The sequence below is a fragment of the Cricetulus griseus genome (genome assembly GCF_003668045.3).
Source record: "Cricetulus griseus strain 17A/GY chromosome 1 unlocalized genomic scaffold, alternate assembly CriGri-PICRH-1.0 chr1_0, whole genome shotgun sequence".
Classification (NCBI taxonomy): Eukaryota; Metazoa; Chordata; class Mammalia; order Rodentia; family Cricetidae; genus Cricetulus; species Cricetulus griseus.
In genome coordinates, this window is record NW_023276806.1 from 216,449,026 (window position 1) to 216,476,142 (window position 27,117).

General features: G+C 40.9%; 1 protein-coding gene across 6 annotated transcripts in view; it reads left to right on the forward strand.

Moving 5' to 3' along the window:
• The first annotated feature begins 1,287 nt into the window (after positions 1-1,287).
• Positions 1,288-27,117, forward strand: part of Ica1 (islet cell autoantigen 1) — a 142,699-nt gene continuing 116,869 nt past the window's right edge. For 2 of the 6 annotated variants that reach the window (XM_027389908.2, XM_027389912.2), the window contains exons 1-3: positions 1,288-1,403; positions 21,896-21,987; positions 24,577-24,742. In XM_027389908.2, coding sequence (XP_027245709.1) covers positions 21,971-21,987; positions 24,577-24,742 — 183 coding nt within the window. In that variant the 5' untranslated portion in view covers positions 1,288-1,403; positions 21,896-21,970. Of the gene's footprint in view, positions 1,404-1,460; positions 1,573-21,895; positions 21,988-24,576; positions 24,743-27,117 lie in introns of those variants that run through there. The other 4 variants (XM_027389911.2, XM_027389913.2, XM_027389909.2 and 1 more) reach the window with 3 other exon arrangements.

The window sequence follows — 27,117 nt, forward strand, 5'->3', positions numbered from 1 at the left end:
TCCTTACTGGAACCTCAGTACTCATTTATTGAGTAGCTCTAGGTTAGAACTCATTTTTTCATTCTATTAAAAGAACTATAATCTTACATTTTTGCTTTCCTAGGGATCAAACCCAGGGCTTAGTGCATGCTAGGGAAGTCCTCTACCAGTGAGCTTTATACCCGGCCCTAATCATGCCTTTTAAACCCCACTCTCTTCTGAAATTAGGTGAGGTCTCTTGGTTCAGACAACCCCAGACTCAACCCTGGATCTTTACCACTGAGCCTTGCCCTCGGTTCTACCAGTCTTCCTTATGCTACTTGAGCAGTATCTTCACCTTTGAACCAGGGATAATAATTTTACCTACAACGTCGGGCCAGAGAAAGGTTGGGTGTAAATGCTACACCATAGGTTTGACACCCAGGAAGTACCCCTTTTATGTTAGCTGTGGATTTCTGACTTGTTCGCATCATTTTTTTCGGTAATTTTCCTTTCCACCCACGGAACTGCTCCTAGCAGTGACCATTCAACAAACTTACCTATAGACTTAAAAGAAGGGGTGAATCCTGAATGACAGGTTCACCCTCTTTCCTGTTATATGCAAGGTACTCCAGAAATGCAGCAAAGATCTTGTGACAAAGGGTAAGAAGAGCTGAAATGCGGTGTCAAAAACAAATAAAAGACACGGGTATGGCATATGGATATGGAAAACAGGTGTGTGTAAACATACCCAGCTCTTTTTCCTTAACACGGCCTTTGGCCTTAAAGCACAAAATTGGGTTCCGGAGGCAAACCTCGGATGGGTCTGGCACTGACCTCATGAATTCTGTCTGTTCAAGCCACCAAACTCTAAAGGAAGTAGCGCGCAGTCCTTACACAACACAAGGAGGGAACTATGGGGCGTTCTCTGCCTTGGCCACCTGTAGACAGGTCATTGTGACGCGAACGCTATGGACACGTGGAACACCTGCCAGAGAGCAGGGCGGGGTTATCTCCGGCAGCAGGTCCAAAGGCGGGATACCCTAGAGATGGGAGTCACTGGAAGACCCCAGGGAGTAGAGAGAGGGACACTCGCTCCTCTCACCCCTGATCCACCCCAAACACGGTGAGACCACGGCCCTCTCCCCACCCGGTTCCGCGGGGTCATGGGGAGAGCGGTCACCCGTCGCTGTCCCCGTGGGAGGGAGGCGGCGGGTGGTGGCGCGCGCGGGGGGGGGGGGGTGCCGCTTGGGCCGCGGTGCTGCGCTGCTGCGGCGTGCACGGGCTCGGCGCTGCTATTCCGGCTGGCGGCGGCCGCTGCAGGAAGGACCGCTTCCTGCGCTCCCCGCCCCTTCCCTCGCCAGAGCTGACGCTGACGTCGGCGCCGGGAGCTGGAGGGACGCTCCGATCTCCGCCGGGAGGCTCCTAGGGGCCGGGGCTCCGAGGTACCTGCCCTCCGGGGCCGGGGCGGGGGCGAGCCGGGCGGGCTGCATGCTGCTGCAGCGGGAGACGCCCGGCGGCCAGGGCGATTGGGGACGCCAAGCCAAGGCTGCCTCCGCTGCCCTTTGGGGGCGGCGGGTAACAGGCGGGTCACCTCGTCCGCTACGGATTCAGGTGCGGGAGGAGCATCATCACCCCCCCCCCCTTTCCCTCCCGCCGATCCTCCCTCGGGCCTGGATGTGTGGAGGATGCGCGCGCTCTGGGAGCATGCGTCAGTCCCCGGGAAGCGGGAGGGAAGCCCCGAGAGCACCTGCTCCCACACCCAAGCCGCATCCCCACAACTCCCGGCCTCCCTTTCTCCAAGCGTTGAGGGCCTACCCCCACCCTGTCTGGGTCCCCTCTGGGGGGCCTTGTGTCTATGGCTGACTTGTTACCTAGTTCACCTGCAGCGGTGTCTGACGTTTGCTTTTGCTCTTCCTCCATTGCTGCTCTTTGGCAGGGGTGGCCAAGAGCAGATGGGTACCTTTTTTTTTTTTTTTTTTTTTTTCTTTTTTTAATAATGACTGGTGCCAGGAGGCCTGTGGTTGGCCCCTGCGGGTTAGGAAGAGTCACTGAGCGTGCCACGTTCTTGCAAACCCTGGAGCGCGGGTTTCCTCGGGTGCTGCGCTGCTGACTCCGCCTTTCCTGCCCTGAGGTTAATGCAGCTCCTGTTTCCTCTGAAAGTGTATCCTGTTATGCCAGCCTTTCTCCCAAGCGGCTCCGTTAGCCTCCCCACTATCTTTTGAGCTGGAGAGTCCCAGAGCCCCTCAATTTCTCTTTAAGGTCTCGAACTCCCCATGCCCATATGTATGTTGGCAAATGGTATTAGCCTCCTTTTTGGGGGGAGAAATTAAGGTTTAGAAAGAAGATATTCTCCCCTTTTTAGGTAACTTTGAAAATAGCACAAAAAAAGGGTTTGTCCATCAACCTGGGGTTGATGCCTAAGATCTGCTAACTAAAAATTATGGGGACCCAGAAAAGACATCACCAGCTGGTTTGAAAGTGCTAATGAAGGAAGACATAGGATATTCGTTGATCATTATGGTCCTATAAAGGATAACTTAACTGAAAGCATGGTTGTTTATTTCAGCACTGTCTGGTTGAAATCTGACATCTCAACTGCTCTGAAGTTAGGGAGTAGAGTAAGACATGGTTATTAAATCCACTCCAAAATGTTCCTTACCCTGTGTTCAGTGCACGCACGCGTGCGCATAGACACACACACACACACACACACACACACACACCTTTTTATTGTTGTTTTGTGTATATGTCTGTGCATGATGTATGAGCACGCTTAGCCTGCCATGCCGCACATGTGAAGAAGGTCAGAGAGTAACTTTGTGGACTTGGTTGTCTCCATTCACCATTGCACAGGTCTCTGGAGGTTGTTACCTGCCCAGCCATTTCACTGCCTACCTCCAATTGCTTCTGTTTGCTTTTTAGGTTTCAGCTTTTATTTTTAAAACATCTTTGTAGAGAATGCTCTAGGATCAAAATAAGTTTATGATCCTTAGTGTCTCAAACACATATTTGGTCTTAACCCAGTACATGAGTTTTGTTTACAGGAGATGCTATTTTGTAATAGCATTTCTTATTACTTAGGGAAAGGGTTGCAATGTTACTAAACACAAATCTTGAGAAAATAGAGCAGTTAAACCACAGAGCTTTGCTACTTGCAGTAAGTAGAGAAACCTGTGATTAGATAACTGACCCTTGATCTCCAATGAAAGCTAAAGACACCAGCTGGTAATTGCTTGTGATTTTATACCTTTTCCTCTATCTGGTAGACCTGAGTATCTGTCTAACTTCTGAGCATCTGAGAACCTTTATTTCTGTATCTAAACTTGTGAAAAGTACCTTAAATCTTGTCCGCCAGTAGAAAATCTTCAACATGAATATCTTCAACATATCTAATGATACAAGTAGAAGCAGCTTTATGAGTGCAAGGGAAGTGCCTTGGGGTTTCTATTGTGGGGACACCATGACCACAGCAGCTCTTAGAAGTATAACATTTAGTTGGGGGCTCACTTACAGTTTCAGAGGTTCAGGCCATCATTATCATGGCGGGGAGCATGGCAGCATGCAGGCAGACATGGTGCTGGAGGAGTAGCTGAGAGTCCTACATCTTGCAGGCAACAGGAAGTCAACTGAGACACTGGGTGGTATCCTGAGCATAGGAAACCTCAAAGCCCACCCGCACAGTGACACACTTCTTACGACAAGCCCATACTCATCCAACAAAGCCACACCTCCTAATAGTGCCACTCTCTAGGAAATTATAGGGGCCAATTACATCCAAACCACTACAGGGAGTGTGGCAAGACCTAGTAGAGTAAACTAGTGTTGAGCATGAGCTCTAAAGTTACAGGAACCTACAAGAAAGGGTGGAGGAACTGAGAAGAGAAGAGAAGGTAGGTCACCCAGAGCAGGAAACATGTTTCTTCTTTACTGGGTGATCCTGACAGCTGGCAGCCTAAAGATAGGTGGCAATTATAGGGCTGGCCAATGTAGTGTCTCACTATCATCAGTTATAAGAGATGTGTAGTCAAAGGAGTAAAGTAGATTACAGTTTATGAGCCGAATTACACCCCCACACCCATTGAGGCCTCATAGCTCCTCCCACTCCACGACTGATAGAAGTGAACGCTATTTCTTTTTCATGGTTTCCAATTGTATTTCATTCTGCAATCATATCTAGATTAGAGAGAACATACAGGCTTTGAGTTTCGGTTTGAGCAGGATTGGAGCCTGTGCAAAGATCTGTCCCCAAGGCTCATATGCTGAAGGCTTAATCACCAGTGTGGTGTTGAAAGTGTGGCCACCAATTTAGTGTTCAAAGATGGGGTTTGGGGAACTGATGAAATCCAGAGAGCTCTAACGTAACCCCTGGATTAGTTCACTAATGGATTCATAATAATGGCTTCATAACAATGGCAGTAGTGGAAGGCGGTGGATCTGATTGGAAGAAGTGATCCAATGGGGGCATACCTTTCAAGATTGTGTCACATATCAGGTCTTGCCTCGTTCCTGTTCCCTCACTCTGTCTGCTTCCTGGATATCATGAGGTGAGAAACCCTGCTCTGCCATGCCCTTTAACCTCTAAGTTGACTTTAAAAGTCGTGCTCTTTGAGAAATTCATACAGTGCATTTTGATGATATCACCCCACTTGACTCCTACCCCAACTCCTCCCAGATCCCCCTCCCACACCCTCTGATTGTCTTTTTAACTATTAATGTTACATGATACAGATAGATATATGCATACATACATAGATATAGATAGATAGATAGATAGATAGATAGATAGATAGATAGACACATACATACATACATACATACATACATACATATGCAAGTACTGAATCTGTTTAGTGTTACGTGTGTGTGTGTGTGTGTGTGTGTGTGTGTGTGTGTGTATGTTTTTTGTTTTTCTTTTTTTTTTTTTTTTTAATGGCTGGCCACTTGGTATTGGATAACCAATCAAGGGAGTGGGGAAGACTTAAGTTTTCCTCTCTCAGTAGTCATTGGTTGCCTGTAACTTTCCATCTAGAGGTGGGGCCTTGTGAGATTACCCCTCTCCACATTGGCTTCTCAACTGATATTGTCATTGTTTGGGGCTTATTTAGGCTTCCACCATATTGTTGAGATTTCATAGGTATGGCTTCCCTGTAATAAAGATATATATCAAGACATAATCTTGCAGCAGACATATTGGTCCTCTGGCTCTTAAAATCCTTCCATGTTGGGCTGGAGAGATGGCTCAGTGGTTGAGAGCACTGGCTGAGAACCAGGATTCAATTCCCACATGGCAGCTCAAGACTATAACTCCAGTTTCAGGAGTCCTGACACCTTTTCACAGGCATACATGCAGGCAAAACACCAATGCACAATAACATAAGGATAAATATTTTAAAAAGTCTTTCTCTCTCATCATCTATGGTGTTTCCTGAGCCTTAGGTGTAGGCGTTGCATTATTGATGTGTCAGAACAACAGTAAGTTCTTCTCAGTTGTGACTTTCTGTAAAGCTCTCCATCTGCTGTGAGAAGAAGCTTTCTCGATAAGGTGAAGAGCTGAACTTGTCTGGAGGCATAGGGATAAGTATTTAGGATGCAATTAGGAATTACACTGGTTTGGAAAATTAGCAGTAATAGGTTCTCCGCTAGGTTCCAAGACCATGGAGTGGGAAAAAAACCTTTTCCAGCTATATATCTGATAGAGGGTTAATATAAAAGATATATAAAAAGCTCAAATTAAAAAGTCAAGAAAATAATACAATTGACATACAGTTCTCAAAAGAAGAAATTAAAAAAAGTCCTGGAAATACCTAAAAAATGCAACATTCTTGGGGACATGCAAATTAAAACTGCCTTGAGATTCCATCTTGCCACCATCATAATGGCTAAGATTGAGAAAACAGTTGGCAATAAATGCCATCTTGGGGTGGGGAAGGAAGACTTCATTCACTGGTGGTGGATTGCAGGCACTCTGGAAATCAGTGTAAAGAATCTTAAAACTCTAACACTAGATCGATTATGGCCAATGCCTGAAGAACTACACATCTACTCCATAGATGCCTGCTCAGCCATGTTTATTGCTGCTCTATTCATAATAACTAGGAAATGGAAACAATCTAAGTGCCCTTCAACTAATGGTGGCTAATGAAAATGTGTACATATATACAGTTGGATTTTAATGAGTATAAAGGAAAATGCAATCATTATGTTTCAGTAAGTGGACGAAACTAGAAAATAGTATACTGACTGCAGTGACTCAGACCCAGAAAGACAAATGCATGTTCTCCCTTATTCGTCCTTCTTGCTCCAGATCATGACTTGAGAGTGTATAACCTGGAGCAGCCACAGAAACTAAGGAGGATAATCTATGAGCAGGGAATATTAAATATGCTGTGCAGTATAAACCCAGAATTAATTTCAGTTATGTGCTGGGTAATTGCAAAGGCATTGGAGGTATTAGTACAAAATAGAAGCTTGGTATTTAAAAGGCATTTGTAATTGAGAACCTTGGAATTGACAATTTTAGGTTATAATTAGCCCAAAATACATGAAATTAAAAAGAGAGAAAAAAACCTAAAGGCAATGGAGTACTGTGGAGTGAAAAACAAACTAAGCACAATTCATGATGGCCTACAGACTATACAAATACCTATTTTTCTGACAGTCTCAGTTGAAGAGCAGGAAGGATTTCTAGTTCTGGTGATGAGAGTATTGGGGGAGTCTGTCTAAAGCAGGCTAGTCAGTTAAAAATGCATGCTTGCTGTCTTCCTTATTGCTCCCTTCTGCTTCTCTGTTCTCAGAATAGGGCATGCTTAACAGTGCTGGAAACTTTGTAGTGTCCAGACCTTATGTTAGTTAGAAGAAATCCAGGCTTCTAAGTGATGCTTCCTGGGTAGGCGTCCTTAGCCAGAGAGCAAATGACCAGTTTTGATAAGTAGTCCCTCTTTTCCTTATTGATAGAAGTGAGCCAATCATCCTTCTGAAGTGTTGTTTGCATATTGCCCTGTAGCAGCCACAGACCAACAGAACCTGAGCCAGTGGTTATCTAAGAATAGTTTTTAACCTCATTAGCCAACCTTATTTCAAGCTAGACTGGTGTGGAGTGGTTAAAAACAGGAGGTCAGAAGTTTGAACTTTAACACTTATTGGCCAAAGGGGAAATTATTTTTCTAAGTTTTTTTTATTTGTTTTATTACTTTGCTTGCAAAATGGCGATGGAATAGCCTCACCTTGATCATGTCCTGCAGATGAAATGTTTAGCCAGTGACACCCTACACCCATAACTTTTGTCCAGCACTTACTGGTGCTGTGGTTGGTGCTAGGGAGACAAAAGGGTTCCTGCTCTCCAGAGGCAAGGGACAGACACAAATGTAACTAGCTTGTTCAAGAGAATAATGAAGAACAGTGGCATTCCCAGTCTGAAATGGCTAACTCCTAAGTGGGAGTACAGGAATGTGGAAATCCCTGAAGAAATTCAGTGGAAGGCATGTGTTGGGTTATGGAGGCTTCCCTGGGGCGGTGGCATTTGAGGAGATTCTTTCCAGGAGACAGAGTATATATTCCAGGAAGCTCAGGCTGTCTGAAATGGCCAGAAACACAGCTCTTTGTGACACACAGTAAAACGTGTGGGAAAGGAGTCCTATGTTTTTGCCAAGAAGTTCAGAGTTTCTCTAATGGCATGAAACGGTGATGAAAGCATTTGGAGTTGCAGAACAAGCAACCTGATTAAATTGGCATCTTACAGTAATTGTGCAGAAAATGGTGTCAAAGAATGGAGTGGCCTAGGCCGGGTCCTGTCTGGGTAGACAGAAAGGAGAAAGATGTACTGAAGGACAAATAATGGAAAGAATTCGGAGGCTAAAATGAGAGAGATGGCAACTTCTGAAATTAGGCCTTTTGGTGGAGTTAGTGCTGGTACCTAGCCTGGAGACTATGTAGAGATGGAAAGACGGAAGATGTGCTGAATTTGAAGAGCCAATGGAACATCTATGCATTGTCTCAGAGAGGAAGGATGTCACCCAGGAGTGAAGAGCTCCCTGGGGGGTGGGGCAGAAGTGGGGGCAATGATGGAAGATGTTGATCTCATACTCTGGAGAAGTGTTTAATTTGAGAAGTCATTGGGGTATAGCTGGTGATTGACGTGTGGAAATATATGAAATCACCTAGATTGAGCTAGGTGTGTCCAAAGACAGCTAAGGCAGCGCTTTGCATATAGACAGTGATATTCGAGATGTGGGCACCGAAGAGGAGGAGCTATCAGAAAGGTTTATCAAGGAGAGAGTTTTGAGGAATCCTTCAGAGAAGAAAGAGGTCGGTACCTTATGGTGGGAAGAAGTTGAAGGCGAACAGAAAGCTGAAAGCAAGGGAAGTGGACTACCATGAAATAGAAGGAACAATAGGTGGCCAAGGGCTGACCGTCCCTCTTGGTGGGGGACTAGAGAACCACCGTGGTTATGGCCATGGTGCTGGATAGTTCTAAAGAAGAGAGCAGACACTATGACAGGTGTCCAGTGCAAGTCGAAGGCCACGGTTTCCAGTCCACAGGAGCAGAGATGCTGCCCGTCATCACCCTGGAGAGCTTTCTCCCACTTGCTGTTCCCCGAGGTCAGGAGTCTCGTCTCATCCCGTGCTTTGGTGTTGTCCTCCTGCCCCTGAGCAGTAGTATCACAGTGAAGCATGTGTGTTGGTGCCAGGCTATCCTTCCCTTCTGTTTCCTGCTTCCCCTCTGTCCTGCTGACCTGGAGGGTTCATGCAATTTCCTTGTTGTTATAACTGGGCCAGCCCTATCAGGTATATACACACTGACCTGTCCTTCCAGATTCCCCTCAAAGCAGGTAGCCTGCCATGTGAGCTCTGGGTTTAATCTCATAAGCATATTCACTGAGAAAGTAGAAAGAAACTGGGATAGGTATTATGTATTCGTTCTCAAACAACATTAACTAGTTGGCCCAGTTAATTCCCCCAAAATATCATTTTTCTCTCGCTTTGTTGCTGACTCTTAAGCTCTTCATTTCTTGTTCACAATCCACCCCAAGCTCAAAACAAGATTTAGTTGCCACAGTTTAACCAAGGAAAGTCCTGGAATGTGTGCCATTTCTAGAGAAAGGAGCTGTGGTGTCTTGTTTACTGGGCCTCTGCACAGCATTGACATTTTATAGACCGCATCCTGGTGTGTGTTTACTTCGGCTGTCTTCCTCTAATGAAACAGGCTTACTCTGCCTTGGGAAATTTCCTTCAGCCACGAGCCTCGATTCCCTTAGCTGTGAAAACAGAAGGCTGGACTAAATGATCTATGCATCCTCTGGAGTTCTTAGCTACAAGAGCCTACAGCCATAGATACATCCTAATCTTTTTAGGAGGCCTTAAGTGATAAATTGAATTTTAAAGTAAAATCTAGCATCTATGTCACCATCCCCTGATGGCTGGCATTAAGCCAGTGTGCAATTTCCTATCATTGTGGACCCTATAGTCACCGTCTTGTTCTTTGTTATGTTAACTAACTGTTCTTTGTTATGTTAACTATGTTAACTATTCTGTTTTGTATAGGGACTCTATCTATATGTATTCCATCTGTAAATATCTCTATTTTATATCTGTATTTGTAAGCATGGAGAGAGAGAGATAGACAACCATAGAAAGGAATTCTTCTCATATAGTTTAAAACATGGTACCAGAGATTTGAACTTAGGGCTCCCATCTGCTAGGTAGGTACTTTACCACTACATTACATCTCCCAGCCCATTTTGTAGCTTTTATTTGGAGGTGGGGTCTCACTCTGTAGCCCAGACAGGACTTGAACTTGCCATCTTCCTGCCTTGGCCGCCCAAATAGCTGTGATTTCAGGCATATCTTTTCACTTTTGATGGTCTTTTAGTTCCCTGTGTTCTCTGTCACTTACAAATCTTGTGTGAATTGACAAGTGTCATACATAGACTGGACCTAACTGAAACAAACCTAGGAAAATGTGGTAGATGATGATTTTTTTAGGTTGTCACTTTAAATTAACACTTATGATTATGTTTTGTTTGTTTTGGTTTTTGTGGAGTTTTTTGTTTTGTTTTGGGGGGTTTTCTTGTTTGTTTGGTTGGGTTTGGTTTTTCGAGACAGGGTTTCTCTGTGGCTTTGGAGGCTGTCCTGGAACTAGCTCTTGTGGACCAGGCTGATCTCGAACTCACAGAGATCCACCTGCCTCTGCCTCCCAAGTGGAGTATATATATGTTTTTTAATGATGTCTTTGACCAGCTAAACTCACCAGTTCTAGGAAGGAACTGGATTAAAGGTATCATGGATGTAACATAGAATAATGGTTACCTAAGCTCTTTGCTGATTTGCCTAATACCTTAGGCCAAGGCTATCCAACAAAAATACCGTGGTAGCCATAAAGATAGGATTTGAAGCAGTCTAGTTGCGCCAAAGTGTTCTTAGTTTAAAATACTAAAAGAAGCAGATGAAATTTAGTTTTACTTTATATTACTCAACACATAAAAATATTTCAGTATGACATATAAAGCTATATAACATACATAGAATATAATTAAATCTATGTGTATATTGTATTTTATTTAAATGCATATTGTGTATTCCATTTAACATTTATGTTTTATTATATAAAGGTAATATAAAGTAAAATTCTATAAAATTTAAATATATATGGATATGTAAGTGAAATGCAAATGATTTGTATAAATATAAAATATAAATTTATTAATGAGGTATTTTGCTGGTTTTGGTTCCTTTTGTTCTGTTTTGTTTTGTTTCTTAAGTCTTTGAAACAACCAATGAATTTTACTCAGACAGTATATCTGATTCCAATTAGCTATGTTTCCAGTGTTTAGTTGCAACATGTGGCTAGCAGCTGCTACACTGGATAATCTTACATGATAAAATTAATTTATTATAGATTATTCATTCATAAAAAGTTTTAGACTTGTTTTCATTCTTTAAAGTAAGATTTGTAATAGCCTTCCAAGTGATATACTTGAGTCCCAACTGAAATGCAATTTAAGAATAACATTTAACTCAATCACTTAATAAGGCCCTGTGCTGATAATTGAAGGTGGTGTGATTTCTTGTTAGGTGTTTATTCAGACATTTGTCTGTCCTGTTCATTTGTCACCTTCACACTTCACCCTTTCAGGTTAATGTCTTAGAGAAAACACCACCATAAACATAGATTAAAATCTGTATGCTGCACTTGAGTTAGCATTTGAAAGTCATACAAACAGATAAAATCAAAGGTAATATAATTTATACAGAAAATCCCCTCCTCTTTCTCATTGTCTCTTGCCAATTACTCTTTTCATAAGCAAAGGCCAACTATTTGCTCTTTTACTGTTGTTAGTTTCACAATTGACTAATTATATGATCCACACTTGCGGATTTCCTTATGTTTATTATCTGCAAATGCCACCCTCCTGGTATGACTGATATGTTTTTCTGTAATAGAAAAATTTACCTAGGACTGCCCTTTGAAAGCAGGGCTGTAGCTAGAGGAGAGGAGAGAGATCTAGATAGACCACACCCATTGTGAGCAGTTTGAATTTTCTGGTTTATTCTTACCCCGTTTCCAGTGTTTCTCCTTGTGAATCTGACCTTGGCCCTCAACTTAGACAAGTTATCTCCAGTTCTGGAGCCCATATCTCTTATATTTGTGGTTGTGAGCCTAGCCTTTAATGGCTGAGCTGTCTCTCCAGCGCTGGAGCCCACACCTCAGTTACCACATCTCAAAACGGAAGATGTTGTGTTGGTTATCTCTAGACTACTCTCGGTTATCAATATCTCTGAAATTAAAATTGGCTGTATAGTTTTTGTGAAGGAGTACATTCTTGTGTCAGCTAGCCTAGTCATTTTTAGTGATGTCTGAAGCCACGTAGGTGAAGAGACTTGGAGAGAGAGGCACAGTTTTTGGTGTGGTCATGGATGTATCAGATCTTACTGATATCCAGGAACATTTTAGGAATCATTGAAATTTATTTATTTGGGGGAGCTTATTTTAATGCTTTTGTGGAATCATTAATGTTAATTATGCCCTGTGCACTGGCTGGTTTTGTGTGTCACCTTGACACAGGCTAGAGTCATCAGAGAGGAAGGAGCCTCAGCTGAGGAAATGCCTCTATGAGATCCAGCTCTAAGCCACTTTTTCAATTAGTGATCAGTGAAGGAAGGCTCATCCAGTGGTGGGTGGTGCCATCCCTGGGCAGGTGGTCCTGGGTTCTGTACAAGAAAGCAGGCTGAGCATGCCAGGGGAAGCAAGCCAGTAAGTGGCACCATTCATGGCCTCTGTATCAGTTCCTGCCTCCAGGTTCCAGACCTGCTTGAGTTCCTGTTCTAACTTCCTCCAATGATGGACTATGATCTGTATGTGTAAACCAAATAAACCTTTTCCTCCCCAGTTTTCTTTTTGGTCATGGTGTTTCATCACAATAGTAGAAACCCTAACTAAGACAAGTTGGTACCAGGAGTAGGGTATTGTGACAGACTTGAACATGTTTGGGGATTGTGGAAGGACTTAAAGACTTCTCTTAAAGAACTATTGAGTGCTAAGAACTCAGTGGGATGTTCTTTAAGAGCTTAGAAGATAGCCGGGTGTTGATGGAGCACACCTTTATGCCAGCACTTGGGAGGCAGAGGCAGGTTGATCTCTGTGAGTTCGAGGCCAGCCTGGTCTACAGAGTTCCAGGACAGCCTCCAAAGCAATACAGAGAAACCCTGTCTTGAAAAAAAAAAGAAAAGAAAAGAAAAAAGAAAAAGAAAGAGCTTGGAAGATAAGCATGTTAAGAGCAGTGCAGAAGGTGGAGGCCTGGCTTGTGAAGTTTCAGAGGGAAGTTTAAAAACTCTTATTGGGGACATTTGTTATTTTGAATTAAGATTAGGTGTTTCTGATTATCTGGGACTGAAGAATCAGTTGTTACTAACAAGATACCAGAACTACTAAAGTGAAGCTTCGTTTTGCTGGAATACTTGATGGTGGTCAGCTAGAGCTAAGAAATTAGCAAGGATTAAGAAGAGACCAGCATCACTGAGGTGAAGTCTTCTGGGAAGTGTTTTCCTGAGAGCACAGAGAAGCTGTGCTCCAGAGGTAGCCAAGGTTGTACCTCTTGCTGGCAGGTGGACTTTGTAATGTGTAAGAATTACCCAGGTGGTACTGGTTTTGAAGATATGAAGGAGTCATGGAGAGGAGGTGATACTTGGCACTGTGAGAGGCCCAAGGTCATTGGTAAAAGCGCATCCTTATAGCAGTTGAAGGCCCAGGACTGAACAGGCTATGCAAAGAAGTTGAGGCTTGGCGCCACGAAGAGATGCTATTGGTGAAAGCGCAGCTCAGTGGCAGCAGAAGAGCCTAGTGTTTTGGAGATGCCGGTGGGATGATCACCAAGACGAGCAGCAGCAGTGCAGTGGAGCCAGCCAGAGCTAGGAGACAAGCTGTGTGTGCTGCAGAGGGAAGAGCAGGAGATGTGACCCAAACCCTTTGGTGGAGTCCAGAAGATCATAAGTGGATCCCAGCCATTGGATGGTTGGAATTTGGTTTTGCTTTGATTGTGACTGTGCCCTGATTTTCCCTCTTGATGAGACTATTTTTCTGGAGACATTTGATTTTAAAAGAGATTAGCTATTTTAAAGGGACTGAAATTGTAATGTGTTTGAATGTGTAAAGACTTTGGGATTTTTAAATTTATTTGTGTTTTTAATGTGAGATATTGGGGAAGAATAAGAAAGGAAGTGGTGTGGCCTGATAGTGATGTGTTTGTGTGTCAAGTTGACAAGGGTCAGTTGTACTAGCTGGTATTGTGTGTCAACTTGGCAGAAGCTAGAGTCATCAGAGAGGAAGGAGCTTCCGTTGAGGAAATGCCTCCATGAGGTCCAGCTGTAAGGCATTTTCTCATTTAGTGATCAGTGAGGGAGGACCCAGCCTGTGGTGGGTGATCCCTGGGCTCCTGGTCCTGGGTTCTCTAAGAAGGCAGGCTGAGCAAGCCAAGATCAGCACCACTTCCTTGGCCTCTGCATCAACTGCTGCATCCAGGTACCAGTCCTGCTTGAGTTCCTGTTCTGACTTCCTCCAATGATGGACTGTAGTCTGAAAGTGTAAGCCAAATAAACACTTTCCTCCCCAACTTGCTTTTTAGTCATGGTGTTTCATCACAGCAATAGAAACCCTAACTAACACACCCTATATATTAATGTCTGAGCTGTTTTAATATGTAAATAAAATGATTTGAAAATATACTAAGACCCTCAAGTCATTAACATAAAATGCAATGGTAGCAGTGACTTGCATCTATAAAGTTTAATAAAAACTTAGCCATCTTTTAGCTGCTTTGAATAAAGTCACAATTCTGTTTTCCACATGTAAGATTTTTCTGACTCTCAAAATTAAGGCATGATCCTGCCTCACATTTATGAAATGTCAAAAACATTCAAGGGACCTTAACCTAAAAATAGAATCTACTGAAATGTTCAAGTAATCACAACCTTATGGAAATCTAGAGAGAAATCCTGTGATAAATCTAAATCCCACTAAATCTACTCAAAACCATTGTCCTTTGTTTAGCCTGTGCAGAGATGGAAGGCTAATTGAGTTTCTATGCTCTGTAGCACTCTACCCTTTTTGACCAAATGAAGACAGCATCTGATTTTAAAATAATAAATCCAATTAACTATGCTGGGAGAAATTGTTCCTTTTTTCACTGTTCTTAATGAAACTAGTTTAATATTTATACTCAAAACATACCCCTAATTATAAGAAATTATAAAGTTCGCTATTGACCTATGAGAAAGTAACCAGAGATAAACATCTAGACTAGAAGAATTGAAAACACATTCTACCCAAAGAACTGTGAATACTCCGTTAAGTGTTACCTTGATAACCAGACTGTCTGATCCCATTCTAATGCTTGTCATAAGGCAAGCCCAGGAGCCAGCGTTGCTCACCCAGGCTGGTTATGTTTCTCTGGCTCACAAGTCTCCAAGAAAAAAAAAGCGATTCGTTCCATAATGTCTGTTATGACTGGCATTAAATCTGAAATTATACACCAGAGAAGTAGACAGAAAGACTTATTTCAGATTATTTGAAAGCAACCAGTGAGTCAGCTAACTGAATACAAGTTAGGTACAGTTGAGCTTTATAAAATGATTGCCTAATGTGTAGGTTTTGGCATATGAAAGAAAATAATTTTAAAAATTGGTCATTTTTTTCAGATGAGATTAAGCTATTAAATAATAGAAAATGGTACAAGGAGATTACATTAATTATGAACTAGTCAGTGGGAAGCTGAAGCCAAGAGACATTACCACAAGGTTAGCCTTTGTGATGGATGCTCAATGACTAACTCACAAGCAAGGGCAGCTTTTAAAAGATACTCACTAATGTGAAAGGAATACCGACTGTCTACCCTCTCGTGTCCACTGAATAAATTTAAGTGATGAGAGGTCCCGGGTGTCTTCTGTGACTAGTACCTGCATCTCTCCTGGTACGTGTGTTTATGTGGTGATAATGCATAGCTGTTTATGACTGGTTACACACACCACTGTAAATTCTATTAGAAGAAAAATTTATTTATTATTTTCCCTCCACATTCACTCACACCATTTGCCTGACCATAATCACTAATTCTTGGAGACTTGACTCAGAAGCCATGTGGTAAATCAGTTCTGTTCCTTCTCTTCAATGTCCCTTTAGCACTGGACACTTGCTCTTGTCTTGCCATGCATTTTCTATCACAGACCAGGCTGGCAATTCCCCGATACAGGTCTCCTTTGCAGTTATATGCACATTGCCACAAACATTTGTCATATATACTGATGTGCAGTTTTTTACCAAGGCTTAATTGTAAAGAATGATTCTGTATTTCATCAGATGCAAGAAGTCATTACCAGGAGGCCTACTATTTATGTTTCTTGAAAGAAAAGTGACTGCTAAATATTTGGCAAGCTAGTGATGATTGTAACACATGTCCAGTTTCAGAGATGTTGAAATGTGAACAGATTTGCACCATAGATTTGATACTGTGTAGTTTGGAGATGCTGGTGTTAGGGAGGAGTGGTCCTTCCAAAGAGTACTTCCAATTTGCTACCTTGTTCCTACATGGCTAAAGTGTATACTTTGGGGAGAAAGATGGCCCACTTCCCAAAGAGCCCTGAATAGTGATGTATACAACAGAACCGAACAGTTCTAAGTGACATTTTTATCTAGAATAGAGATATTTTGAATAAATTATAGAGGAAAATTTAAAAGATACTGGTCTGTAATTCAAGGCACTCTAACATAAATTCAGTCCACACCCAGGCAAACAGCATCTGTGTTCATGTCCTTCATCTAGCAGAAAAACTTTCCATTCACTGGAAGAGAAAATTCTACCATTGAAACTGGAAGGGTAATTATAAACATGAAGGTTCCTGCAGGAAACTTGACACAGAAAATAATCATGAGGAAATGAGTTTCCCGTTAAAATATTTTCCTGGGTTGACAGCACCAGTGTGGCAGAGTAATGATCATTCTTACTGCTTTCATGAGTGTTGGCTCAAGAACTTTGATTATTTTCATAATTTATATGTAATCAAAGGTGCCACCAGCTAATTTCACTGCTGTGAATACTCACAGGCAAGTGTTGTAGGCCAGAACAAGTGTTGATTGCAGCTGAAGCCAGCCTGCCTGGAATGAAGATGCCCTTCTCATATCATGTTGTCAAGATGAATTCAATATCTCGGTTCAATGCAGCAAGGTCAGACTGACTACTTCAGTGTGGACCAACAAGTTAGACTCTATTTCAGCATTTTGTGAACCTCAGATTATTGTAGGGAGGAAACCAAGACTTTCATTTATGTCTATACTGTTTCAAAGTGATTTTTAAAAAGACAAGTGTATGGATACTTAGTATCTTTTATTTATTCATATGCGGGGATCAAATTGAGAGCTCAATACAGGAAGTGTATCTAAAGAAGGAAAATGGGCATAATGATTGCTCAGAACCCCAATACAAAATACAAAGAGTGTTCCTCTTCCCTGTTCCTAGGTTCTCCCCACAGGACAAGATGATCTCTCAGCCTCAAGGCTGGCTAGGACAAACCAGGGTTTTAATGCCTGACCCTGGGCTATGAGGCATATTGTAACCCTGTTAAGGTACAGCTTAGAAAACCCAAGAGGGTTGGTTAGTCCTCTTAGTATCATCTAAGTGGCAGGAGCTAACTTCTGAGCAGAAAGGCATTCCTCCCTTTTACTTCTGTCTTAGACAAAGAACCAACTGCTCAGGAAATCACTTCCATCTTGCTAGGATTGTTTTACTGAAATAAGAACTTACTGTTCATTATTAACTCTTGGAGCCCAATATCTTTGAACAGATCCATCATCATCATCATCATCATCATCATCATCATTATCATCTTCATCATTGGTGAACTACTTTGCCTTCCTTGAGAAAAAAAAACAGACATCCTTGTAGGCAAGGTGTACAAAATGATTGAGATATTGGTGCCCTTGTCTTCATGGCTCTTGAAGTCCATGATCAACTTCATACTATTGACAGCTTTATTCTCTTACAATGGAATGTTTTTACAAGAGAATTTACAAATTTGTAGATACTTGGTTCTATTATATGAGCCTGTACAAATTCCAAGTGTCCTCTGAGTCTCCAAAATGTTTATATATCTATTTTTACTACTAATTGTACACTCTCTAATACTGTATACTAACCCCAGGAGACTATGGAATATTTAATGTGGCCAGTATGAATTGAAACTTAATGTGTGGGTAAATTTAAAAAAAAAAACATTTTGGACTTAGTTCAGATGTGAATGAGAAATATAGCCTAGAAATTTTATATTGATTACTTTTTCAAATTATATTTTTAGAGATGCTAGATTAAATAACAAAAGTTAATGTTCATTATTTTGGTTTTACTATGGCCATCAGATCATTTTTAACTACACTGTAATTAATAGTGTTCTTTTTTATTATTGGGCAGAGCTAATTTAGATGATAAGTTCCTCCCTGTCACAGGCAATGCCTGTTTCATATTTAGTGTCCAGTGAATGTTTGATTAACTAAAATGTCAAACTGAAATGAAAGGGTGAAGATTTATAATGATTTTAATTTTATCTATTATTATTGGTGTGGGGGTACGAGAAAGAGAGAGGGAGGTTGTGAATTTGGAAGTCAGTTGGTTCTTCCCACCTTTGTGTCAGTTCTACCTACTGTGACCTGTCACAAGCCCCATAATGGTTTTTAACTAGTGGCCATGATACTGTCAGTTTAGGAAATGATAGAGCAAGTTGGGAATAGGTTGAGTCTAGGAATTCTAAGATACATATTAGTTGTCTTTGATGTGTGGTGTTTGAACATGTATAAAAAGAGATGGAGGCTCTAACTGTAGCTGCTTTAGCATGAGATAATTAGACATAACCTACATGGTTTATCTATTTGGTTACCCATGACTTGGTTGTACTTTGCCATGTTCCTTCAAGAAAGATCCATTTCCTGGAAGGCTTTTTTTGCATTTAGTCACAGTTCTTAGACTTCAATATGCTTAGAAATTATATTAACATGTAAATTTTGTAGTGAGTTTGAAGACCCTTTCCCCGAAATTCTAGTTCAGTCAGGAAGGAGCCAGGACTCTGGAGTTTAACACCCAGAGCAGCATGGAGCAGAGGCTTGGCAACTGCCCTGGGGGACACTGCCAGGTGGTGTGAAATCTGGCAACATCCAGAGAGTCTGTATAGGAGAGGCGGTTTGCTCAGCAATATTTGTTGTTGGTATAAAGAACGAAAGTGGATAGAGATTCTAATGGTCAAAATTAAACAAAAATGTTATAGCAAAGCAAACAATCAACAGAAGCAAAATCAAAGACCATCTGTGGAATGGAAAAAATTTGCAAGCCATGTATATGTAATGTTCAAAGAACTCAATAACAAAAATAGTTCAATTTTAAAATGAGGAAAGGACGGATGGACCTTTCTCTAATAAAAACAAATTGTCAACAAAACTACAGAAAGATACTTGCATCAGTGGTAGTCAGGGGAATGCAAACTAAAACCAAAATGAGCTCATGCTTAACAGCATGCCCTCTGGAGAAAAGCGACTCTTAATGGCAAGGGTGTTAGTGGAAGCTTGGAACTGTGTGTGCTGCTGCAGGAATGTGCACTGTAGAAACTAGCCCTGAAACTCTGAAGACCCCTACGGAAGGCCTCACGTTCCATGGGGAACAGAAAAGGGTATGGGATAGGCAGGGTGTTAGTTGAGGGGGGGGAACAGGAGAGGGAGAGGGAACTGGGATTTACATGTAAAACAATCTTGTTTCTAACTCAAATAAAAAATGGAGAAAAAAAAAAGACTACCAAAAAAAAAAAAAAACCAAAAAAAAAAAATTAAATAAATAAAACTAACCCTGTAGAAGATCAGAAACAAATAATAAAAACAAGCATGGCTATCCCACTCCTGATTATAAACCGTGTGTGTGTGTGTGTGTGTGTGTGTGTGTGTGTGTGTGTGTGTGTGTGTGTGTATGAGAAGACTCTTGAAGAGGTATGTGATACAAATATTAATTGCATCTTTATCCATAGTAGCTGAGTATGAGAGTAAGCGAAGAGCAGTGGTGCATAAATGCATGCAATGGACTATTAGTATTGAAGGGGAGGGAGTCGGTTGATTCTGTAATGCTATAAGGACATTGTGCAAAGTGAAAGAAGCCAATCACAAAACACAAATACTACATGTCACATTGATAGTGAGGTATCTAAAGTTGTCAAATTCACAAGCAGAAAATTCAGTGGTGGTTGCAAGGGCCAAATGGGAGGTGGTGGTGGCTTGCCAGTTCAGTGGGTATGAAGTTTCCGTCATGCAACATTAAAGTATTCTTGAGATCTGTTGTACAGAAATGCCCTGCAATATACTGTCATATACATGTAAAAAAAAAAATGACAAAGGTGTCTCAGCCCGTAAAGATGTGAGTTTGACCCTAGGATCCACATAAAAAGCCTGGAATGGTGGCACAGGTGTGTAAGCCCAGGGAGAAACCAGGGAATGAATCTCTTGTGATCCTCATGTCTCAGTGAGAAATACTGTCTCATCAAACAAGGTGGGCAGCTACTGACAAATGATGTCCACACATACATTCCCACACACCTGCATATATACACCCCCAAATCAGTTTTACTCCAGTAACAACAACAAAAATCAAAATACAAATTCCTTTAACATTTCATGGTAAATGAAACTCAGTGAAAGAGTATAGTAATTTCATTTCTTCAGAGCATGTTTGTGATAATTTGTGATGGAAATGTTAAGTGAATACACAGTGGAGTGTGTATATGGTGGCAAGAGCTTGAATATAGCCCCGTTCGTATCCAAAGCACACACTCTTTGAGTGTCCTTCCTGAGACAACTTGTCTGGATGCCTGGATGCCCTCCATGAGGAAGAGAAAGGAGAGATGTCAGTAAGGGGTTGCTGTATTTCAGATGCTCAGGAAGAATCCATTACCCCTTCTCATCCCAATAACTGATGCCAGGAATTTAAATACTCACTACCATACTCTTAAAACATTAAAAAAAAACAACAACAGCAAAGCATCCTTATGATTTTAAGGGTGAAGGCCAGCAGACCTGCCTGAGATAGAGTCATCAATTGAGTTGACAGACATCCAGAAGTGCTAGCATGCATGCCAAGTGCAAACTTGGCAGCCAGAGGTCTTATGTCAGGCAGAGGCCCTTTCTTTCTCAGAACTGCTAAGCACATTGGATTGCTGCCAGGTCAGCTGGTGGGCTTTGCCCTTGAGGCTGGATTGCTTTTATAAGGAGAGCAAGCAGATTGAAGGCAAAGGCATAGGCTTCTCCTGTATGTACTAAAGAAATTAAAATACATTCCTGGCCTGATGTATGTATATACCCCCCTCCACTACCCTCTTAGGATCCAGTTCTATCTCATTGGATCCTTGGGGATTTGGGTTTTTAATTTTTGTCTATTTTTGTTTTTGCAGTGTTCTGATTTATCTCCCTAAGACCTTGAGTGTGAAATAGTAAGATGCTAATACCCGCTATGTGTCTTAAACAATGAGGGTGTTCCATGTACACTGAGAACTCTGTACAGCTCCCTCAAACCATATCCTGCACCCTCCCTACAGGGTTCTGCTATCTGGAACAAAGAGTTCATTGTTTCTAACAGATTCTTTATATCCAAACAGCATAATACTCCATTAGAATGCATAATTTTTTATGTTTTATATATCAGTTAAAATAAGTTTAATTTAAAATTATATAAAAGAGGGTGATAAAACTGGACCAGTGAGATGGCTCAGCAGATTGTGGCTTTTGTCACCGACCTAACAACTTGAGTTAGATCCACAGAACCCAGATGGTGCAAGCAGAAAATTACCCTCAGTGTCCTCTGACCTCTATGTAAACAGCATGACATCTGCATTTACACACATGAATGATAAGTAAGTGTTCTTAAAAATTGTTATCTTAACATCTTAACATGCGCAGATGGTGCAAGTCCATATTCTGCACTCTGGTCTTATCACAGTTGGACCCATTTACTTGTTGTTGTGTCTTTTCAAACAACTGTATGATCTTTCAAAGATGAGCACTAAAGACTTTGAAGAGTGCTTTTCAAAATAAATTATATGATATTGGTATATCTCAATGATATGTATCATTATTTCATGTACTTTAAGCTTTATATAAATGACAACATATTTGATATAGTCTTACAAAAGCTGTTTTTTTTTTAAATCATTATTCTACCTGTTCATTTCCTAAAAGCTTCATTTGGTATATTTGCTCCAGTGTTACACAGGTAACCATTTTTGACACCAATACCTGGCATTATTGTAGAACAGTATTTGATCCTTATCATGCAACTAGTTCTGGACTAGACTGAAAAATATTATGCATGGAATTAATGCACAGTTGTAATGGAGTGTATAACTGTTAAATATGTTTGTTTTATTTCAGGTTTAATATAACATATCATATCATGCTTTTTCTCTGCACCTTCTCAAATCATCAACAGTAGAAAAAGAAGAAGACATGTCAGGACACAAATGGTAAGGAATCTGTTGCCAAGTTTTGCATTGGAGGATGATAAATGGAAGTTGCATGGTTTATGCTTAATAAATGAGAATGAAATGGAATGATGAAGAGACTTCAGCAGTAACTATCTTTCTGATGCTAGAGAAGCCTAGCTTAGTGTCTCTGATCAATGTGAGATAAAAAACAAGCAACAAAGGTGTTATAAATACTCACATCACTTGTATTTGCTAAGAAATTCACTCTGGCACATATCTGCTCTTAGGAATCTAAGGATAATTTTTCTTACTGCCATTTCATATAACCTAATAACTTGATGCATTATTGCTACTATCTTGTTTATAACTTCTACTGTTAGAGGGAAAATGCAAAGTTATGTGGGGTGCCTAAAGAGCAGTTATATAATTAATCAAGCAGTATTCAGTTTTATTAAATTGTGGACATTCAGAAGCCATCTTAGTTAGACATAGTACTCATGTTAGCTCTATCATGTATGTGCCTATAACATATTTAAGCAGTATGTAAGCCTCTTAGATGTTCTTTAATTGGTATTTCTTAGCATTGTGAAGCTGCCACCTACCAAACAACCAGAAGGTTGTCAAGTTTTATCTCCTTAAATTTCTGGAATGAAAAAATGTACAATAGTTTTATTTTCATATGTTAAAATATATAAAATACACTTTTTAATCCTTCCCTTCTTACCAAGAAAAGTGTCAGGCCCCAAGTTCTCTGTAATATCAACCTTTAAGCTTCAAAAGAATGTTTGCATGTCTTAAAATACAACTTTCTTTTTAAAACTGAATAAATGACTAAGGTTATCCTTGAGCATTCTCATTGAGCATTCATCCAACAGTTGTCAGACTTATTTTAGTTGTTTCATTTTGCCTCCTTATGTCCCTGAGCTGGCTCCATTTCAGCACCTTCACGGTGACTGCCATGTCCTGGAATTCTCAGTACTTACTCACAGGAACAGAAAGCCCCAGGATATAGGTAGGCCCTTGCAGAGCTCTGCTTTGTGGCTTGCTGCAAATACACTGCAAGGTCTCATGTTTCATTCTGTGTGACTTCAAGCAAGACCCTTAACATTTTGTAATCTGAGGTTCCCGTTTGTTAAATGATGGGCAAGTGCTTGTTTATTTCCTCCAAATGGAACTTTTTTCTGTTGATCTATAATTATTGACCAAGAAAAAAAAGATCCAATGCATAAAATCCATCCAATACTTCAGTTTTTAGAACCCTGTTTCCCTGGAATAATCTATTTTGACTAGACCCTTTCAATCTTTTAATGTGTACATTATAGAGAAATCATATGGTATGCCTATTTTATCTTATTTTCTCTAATATGAATCAAAAATAAATCTCTTAGCTAATAAAGATATAAATAGCACTCTTACATAATCACGCCTCTTGTACCAAAGATAAGTATCATTAAGGACATCATCAGACAGGCTTTCTGACATTTTAAGACTGAGCATGTGAATTAACCTTGAGAGTAAGCACAGTGGACTTAGAGATGAAGAATATAAGTCATCACGCTTGAGATACAGCATTTTGCTGCAATATTATAAAGCAGCTCCCGCTTTAGAACACCAACTTGGCACATCTAGAGTGGTGATGGACTGGGGAGAAAGGAAGGAGGATTGGTTTGGGACCCGGACTGGGCTTTTGTAGTGGGTACTGAACCAAGTAAGATATAGACAGAGCAAGGAGGAGGGATGAAGCACTAAGAGCAAACCTTCTAATGGTATTTGGGGTCGTCTGATCACTTTTATGGAATTCAATATCATTCTCAGTTGTCTTTGTAATTCTTGTTTACATATTTTTTTTATTTGCTTCTCATTACTGTCTTCCTAAGCAGGAACTTCCAATATATGTTTTAAGTATGTTTGTTGAAGAATTTAGTTTTTAACATCCAGAAATCAGAATTTTTTTACTTTATTGTTATAGAAACAATTAATACTAAATCTAAACTCTTAATAAAATTTAAAGTGCACAATTAGTATTGTTAACTGGTAGGTCCGGCGTAGCAGGTCTCCAGAACGTACTCATTTGGGCACAACTGAAATCTTACGACTTGATTAGCCATTCCCCACATTTCCCTTCCCCCAGAGCTAGCCACCATTCTTCTCCCTGACTCTGAGTCTGACAGTTTCAGATGCCTCTGTAGCAGATTTTAGACATGCTATTTTTCAGCCCCTTATCTACTTTCCTGCTGCCACCCCACTGTGGCATAATGGAGGCGTGGAGAGATGTGCTGCTGTCTATCCTTATCTCTGACACATGGGGCTGTCCTGAGCTAGTTACTGGCTTTCCTTGGCCTCACTCTTTCCACCCCCAAAAGGAGTAAGTCCAACCTAAAATACACATATACATTCTTTTTGATGTTCAATTTCTTGATTTTCTTAAAAAGATTCAGAATTTTCTCACTTGGACTTTTAAAATTGTGGAGTAAATTAGAAAGAATTAATTGATTTTCATGGTATAATAACCCTATCAGAAAGCTTTTGTGTATATATCAATAATGTAAATCTAGCTAAAATACTTTATAGTGTAGTGTCTTAATCCTTTCGAAAACCATGAGTCAGATAGCTCTCTACTGTTTTTAGCAGTTATTCCTGGGAGCTGCAGGACCGGTTTGCTCAAGATAAGTCAGTTGTCAATAAGATGCAACAGAAGTATTGGGAAACAAAGCAGGCCTTTATCAAGGCCACAGGGAAGAAGGAAGATGAGCATGTTGTTGCCTCTGATGCAGACCTGGATGCCAAGCTAGAGGTAAGCTCTTCAGAGCTCTCCGGTCGAGCAAAGCTACCTTGCAAGAGTCAAGACCTGAGAGCAAGCTTGCTAGACAGTCTTACTTTGCTCACATTAGACAGTGAGGAGCACCTAGGATCAGATCTATTCAGTCCCTGCATACATTTCAATCTACAAATTCTGACCCCAACATACCTCTCTTAATGTGTTTTCAAGCACCAAGTTGGAATGCATGGTGTGTGGTAAATTCAAGGAAGTGTTTGTTGAAATATTAAGCACAATAAAAAAGTCTGCTCGTTATATATGAGAAACTAGAATTGAACACTAAAACCAAGCAGATGTTTAGTCAGCAACAACAATAAAAATGACCTGCAAAGTAGAGTAAGGTTGTTTATACCATGGAAAATTCTAGAATGAATTAACTTAAGCAGTTAACTTAAGATATTTAGTGAAACTTTGTAGCAAATGAGTTAATATCCACTTGTGTTGTGGACTGTTTGTTTACCCTGTGAAGATGTGTCTTTGCCAAGGCACCCTCTAATTGATTTAATAAAGAGCTGAATGGCCAATAGCTAGGTGAGAAGAGGTTGGGTGGGACTTCTGGGAACAGAGAGGACTCTGGGAAGGAGAAAGGCAGAGACACCAGCCAAATGCAGAACAATTGGGACACACAGTATGGGACAGAAATAAAAACTGCGTGGTAGAATGTATATTAATTTTTTAAAATGGGTTAATTTAGGTTATAAGAGCTAGTGGGACAGCGTAAGCTAAGGCTGACTTTTGATAATTAATAATAAGTCTCCATATCTTTATTTGGGAGCTGGTTGGCCAACAGAGAAAGGCTCATTACATAGTTGATCTACTGTATTAATAAGAGTAGAAGGCCTGCTGCGTCATTGTCTTACTGGACATTTTTGCCTGTCCTTTTCCTTTCATTTTGAAAGCAAACATCAGTTCTGTGAGTGGCAGGTCACCGAGAAATAATGTTTCATGGATGATATAGTCAGTAGGATCTCTGAGTTTAATATGGCAGCTAAAGTTAATGAGCTGAACAGTCAGGAGACTGCAATTAAAAGCTGAAGATTTCAAAGCCTTTCCTAGAAGGGTTGTTCAATTATAGAAAGGGGCTAAGGAGACATCATGGTAGTTGTAAGTTACAGACGAGTGTCTTTTGTGTGGAAGAGGAAGCAGCAGACCCAGGCCGGACATTTTAAGGTTTAGGCTAATGAGGGACGGGCTGACTTTGACACAGTAGATGCCCTGTACAGTGGGATGTGAGCCTCTGTTGTCCCTGAAACAAGAGTGCTTGCTCATCCCAGCTATTATGAGGGTTAAATTGGGAATAATTCAAGTGATGATATTATTATTTATTGAGTGCTTATCATCCTAGCAACCCACTTCCTGAATGCTCCTGACATACCTGGCCTCTGCCTCCCTCCCTTGGTTTTTTTTTTTTTTTCTCTGCCACTCTTAACTATTCACCCCATGTTCCAACCATTATGGCTTTTTCTCAGATCTCTGGGTAGAACCAGCCAGTTCAGACTTGTCAGTGCAGTTTCTGTGGTCTACCTGGACACTTTCCCCCTACATCTTCCCTTGACTGACTCATACTCATAGTTCTCATAGCCTAAAAGTCACTTTGAAAAGCCTTACCTCACCACGCTGTTTAAATTCCCTGGCTATCTACCCACAGAACATCTGTTCACTAACACAGGGCTTAGCTTCATTTTGCTTGGAGTACTCATTTCTGTCACAGAAATCCCTCTGGTGGGTAAAACAGTAAGTCTAGGGCTAAAACCTTTGGGTGTGCAATCCACAGGAAAACATGAGGTATAAGTTTGTTTGCCTGCCTTTTCTCCAGCAGGAGGTCAAATTCCATGTTAGCATTAATCACCACTGTGTCCCCAGCCTGTCCCAGGCACAGTTTCCAACCGAATGACTGTGTAAATAGTCACTATATATTAGTACAAACAGTATCAGTTCTTAGCCCTTACTCTCCTGGCCTTGGAAATTGTGAAATTGAAGCTGATTGGATGCTGTTTCAGGAGATTGTACTGTGGAACACAGTAGAGAGAGGAAGTGCCTTTTCTGATATTTGTATTGTAAATACAATGTAAGCCATTCTAAGCTGTATATGCTTTTCATACTTCAATGTTTTTTTTGTTTTTTTTTTGTTTTTTTTACAAGCTAGTAAATAATAGCATTGGCATAGTGGTGGTAGCCCTGTAATCCCAGCATAAGGGAGGTTGAAGCAGGGGGATTGCCAGTTTGGACTCTACAGCCAAACTCTGTTTCAAAGATATGGTAGTTTAATATTTTATTTAATTCACTACTGTCATGAACATTTATGTGAAGGTTTTTGCAGCATCATTTTTATTGAAGCAACTGTGCTTTCA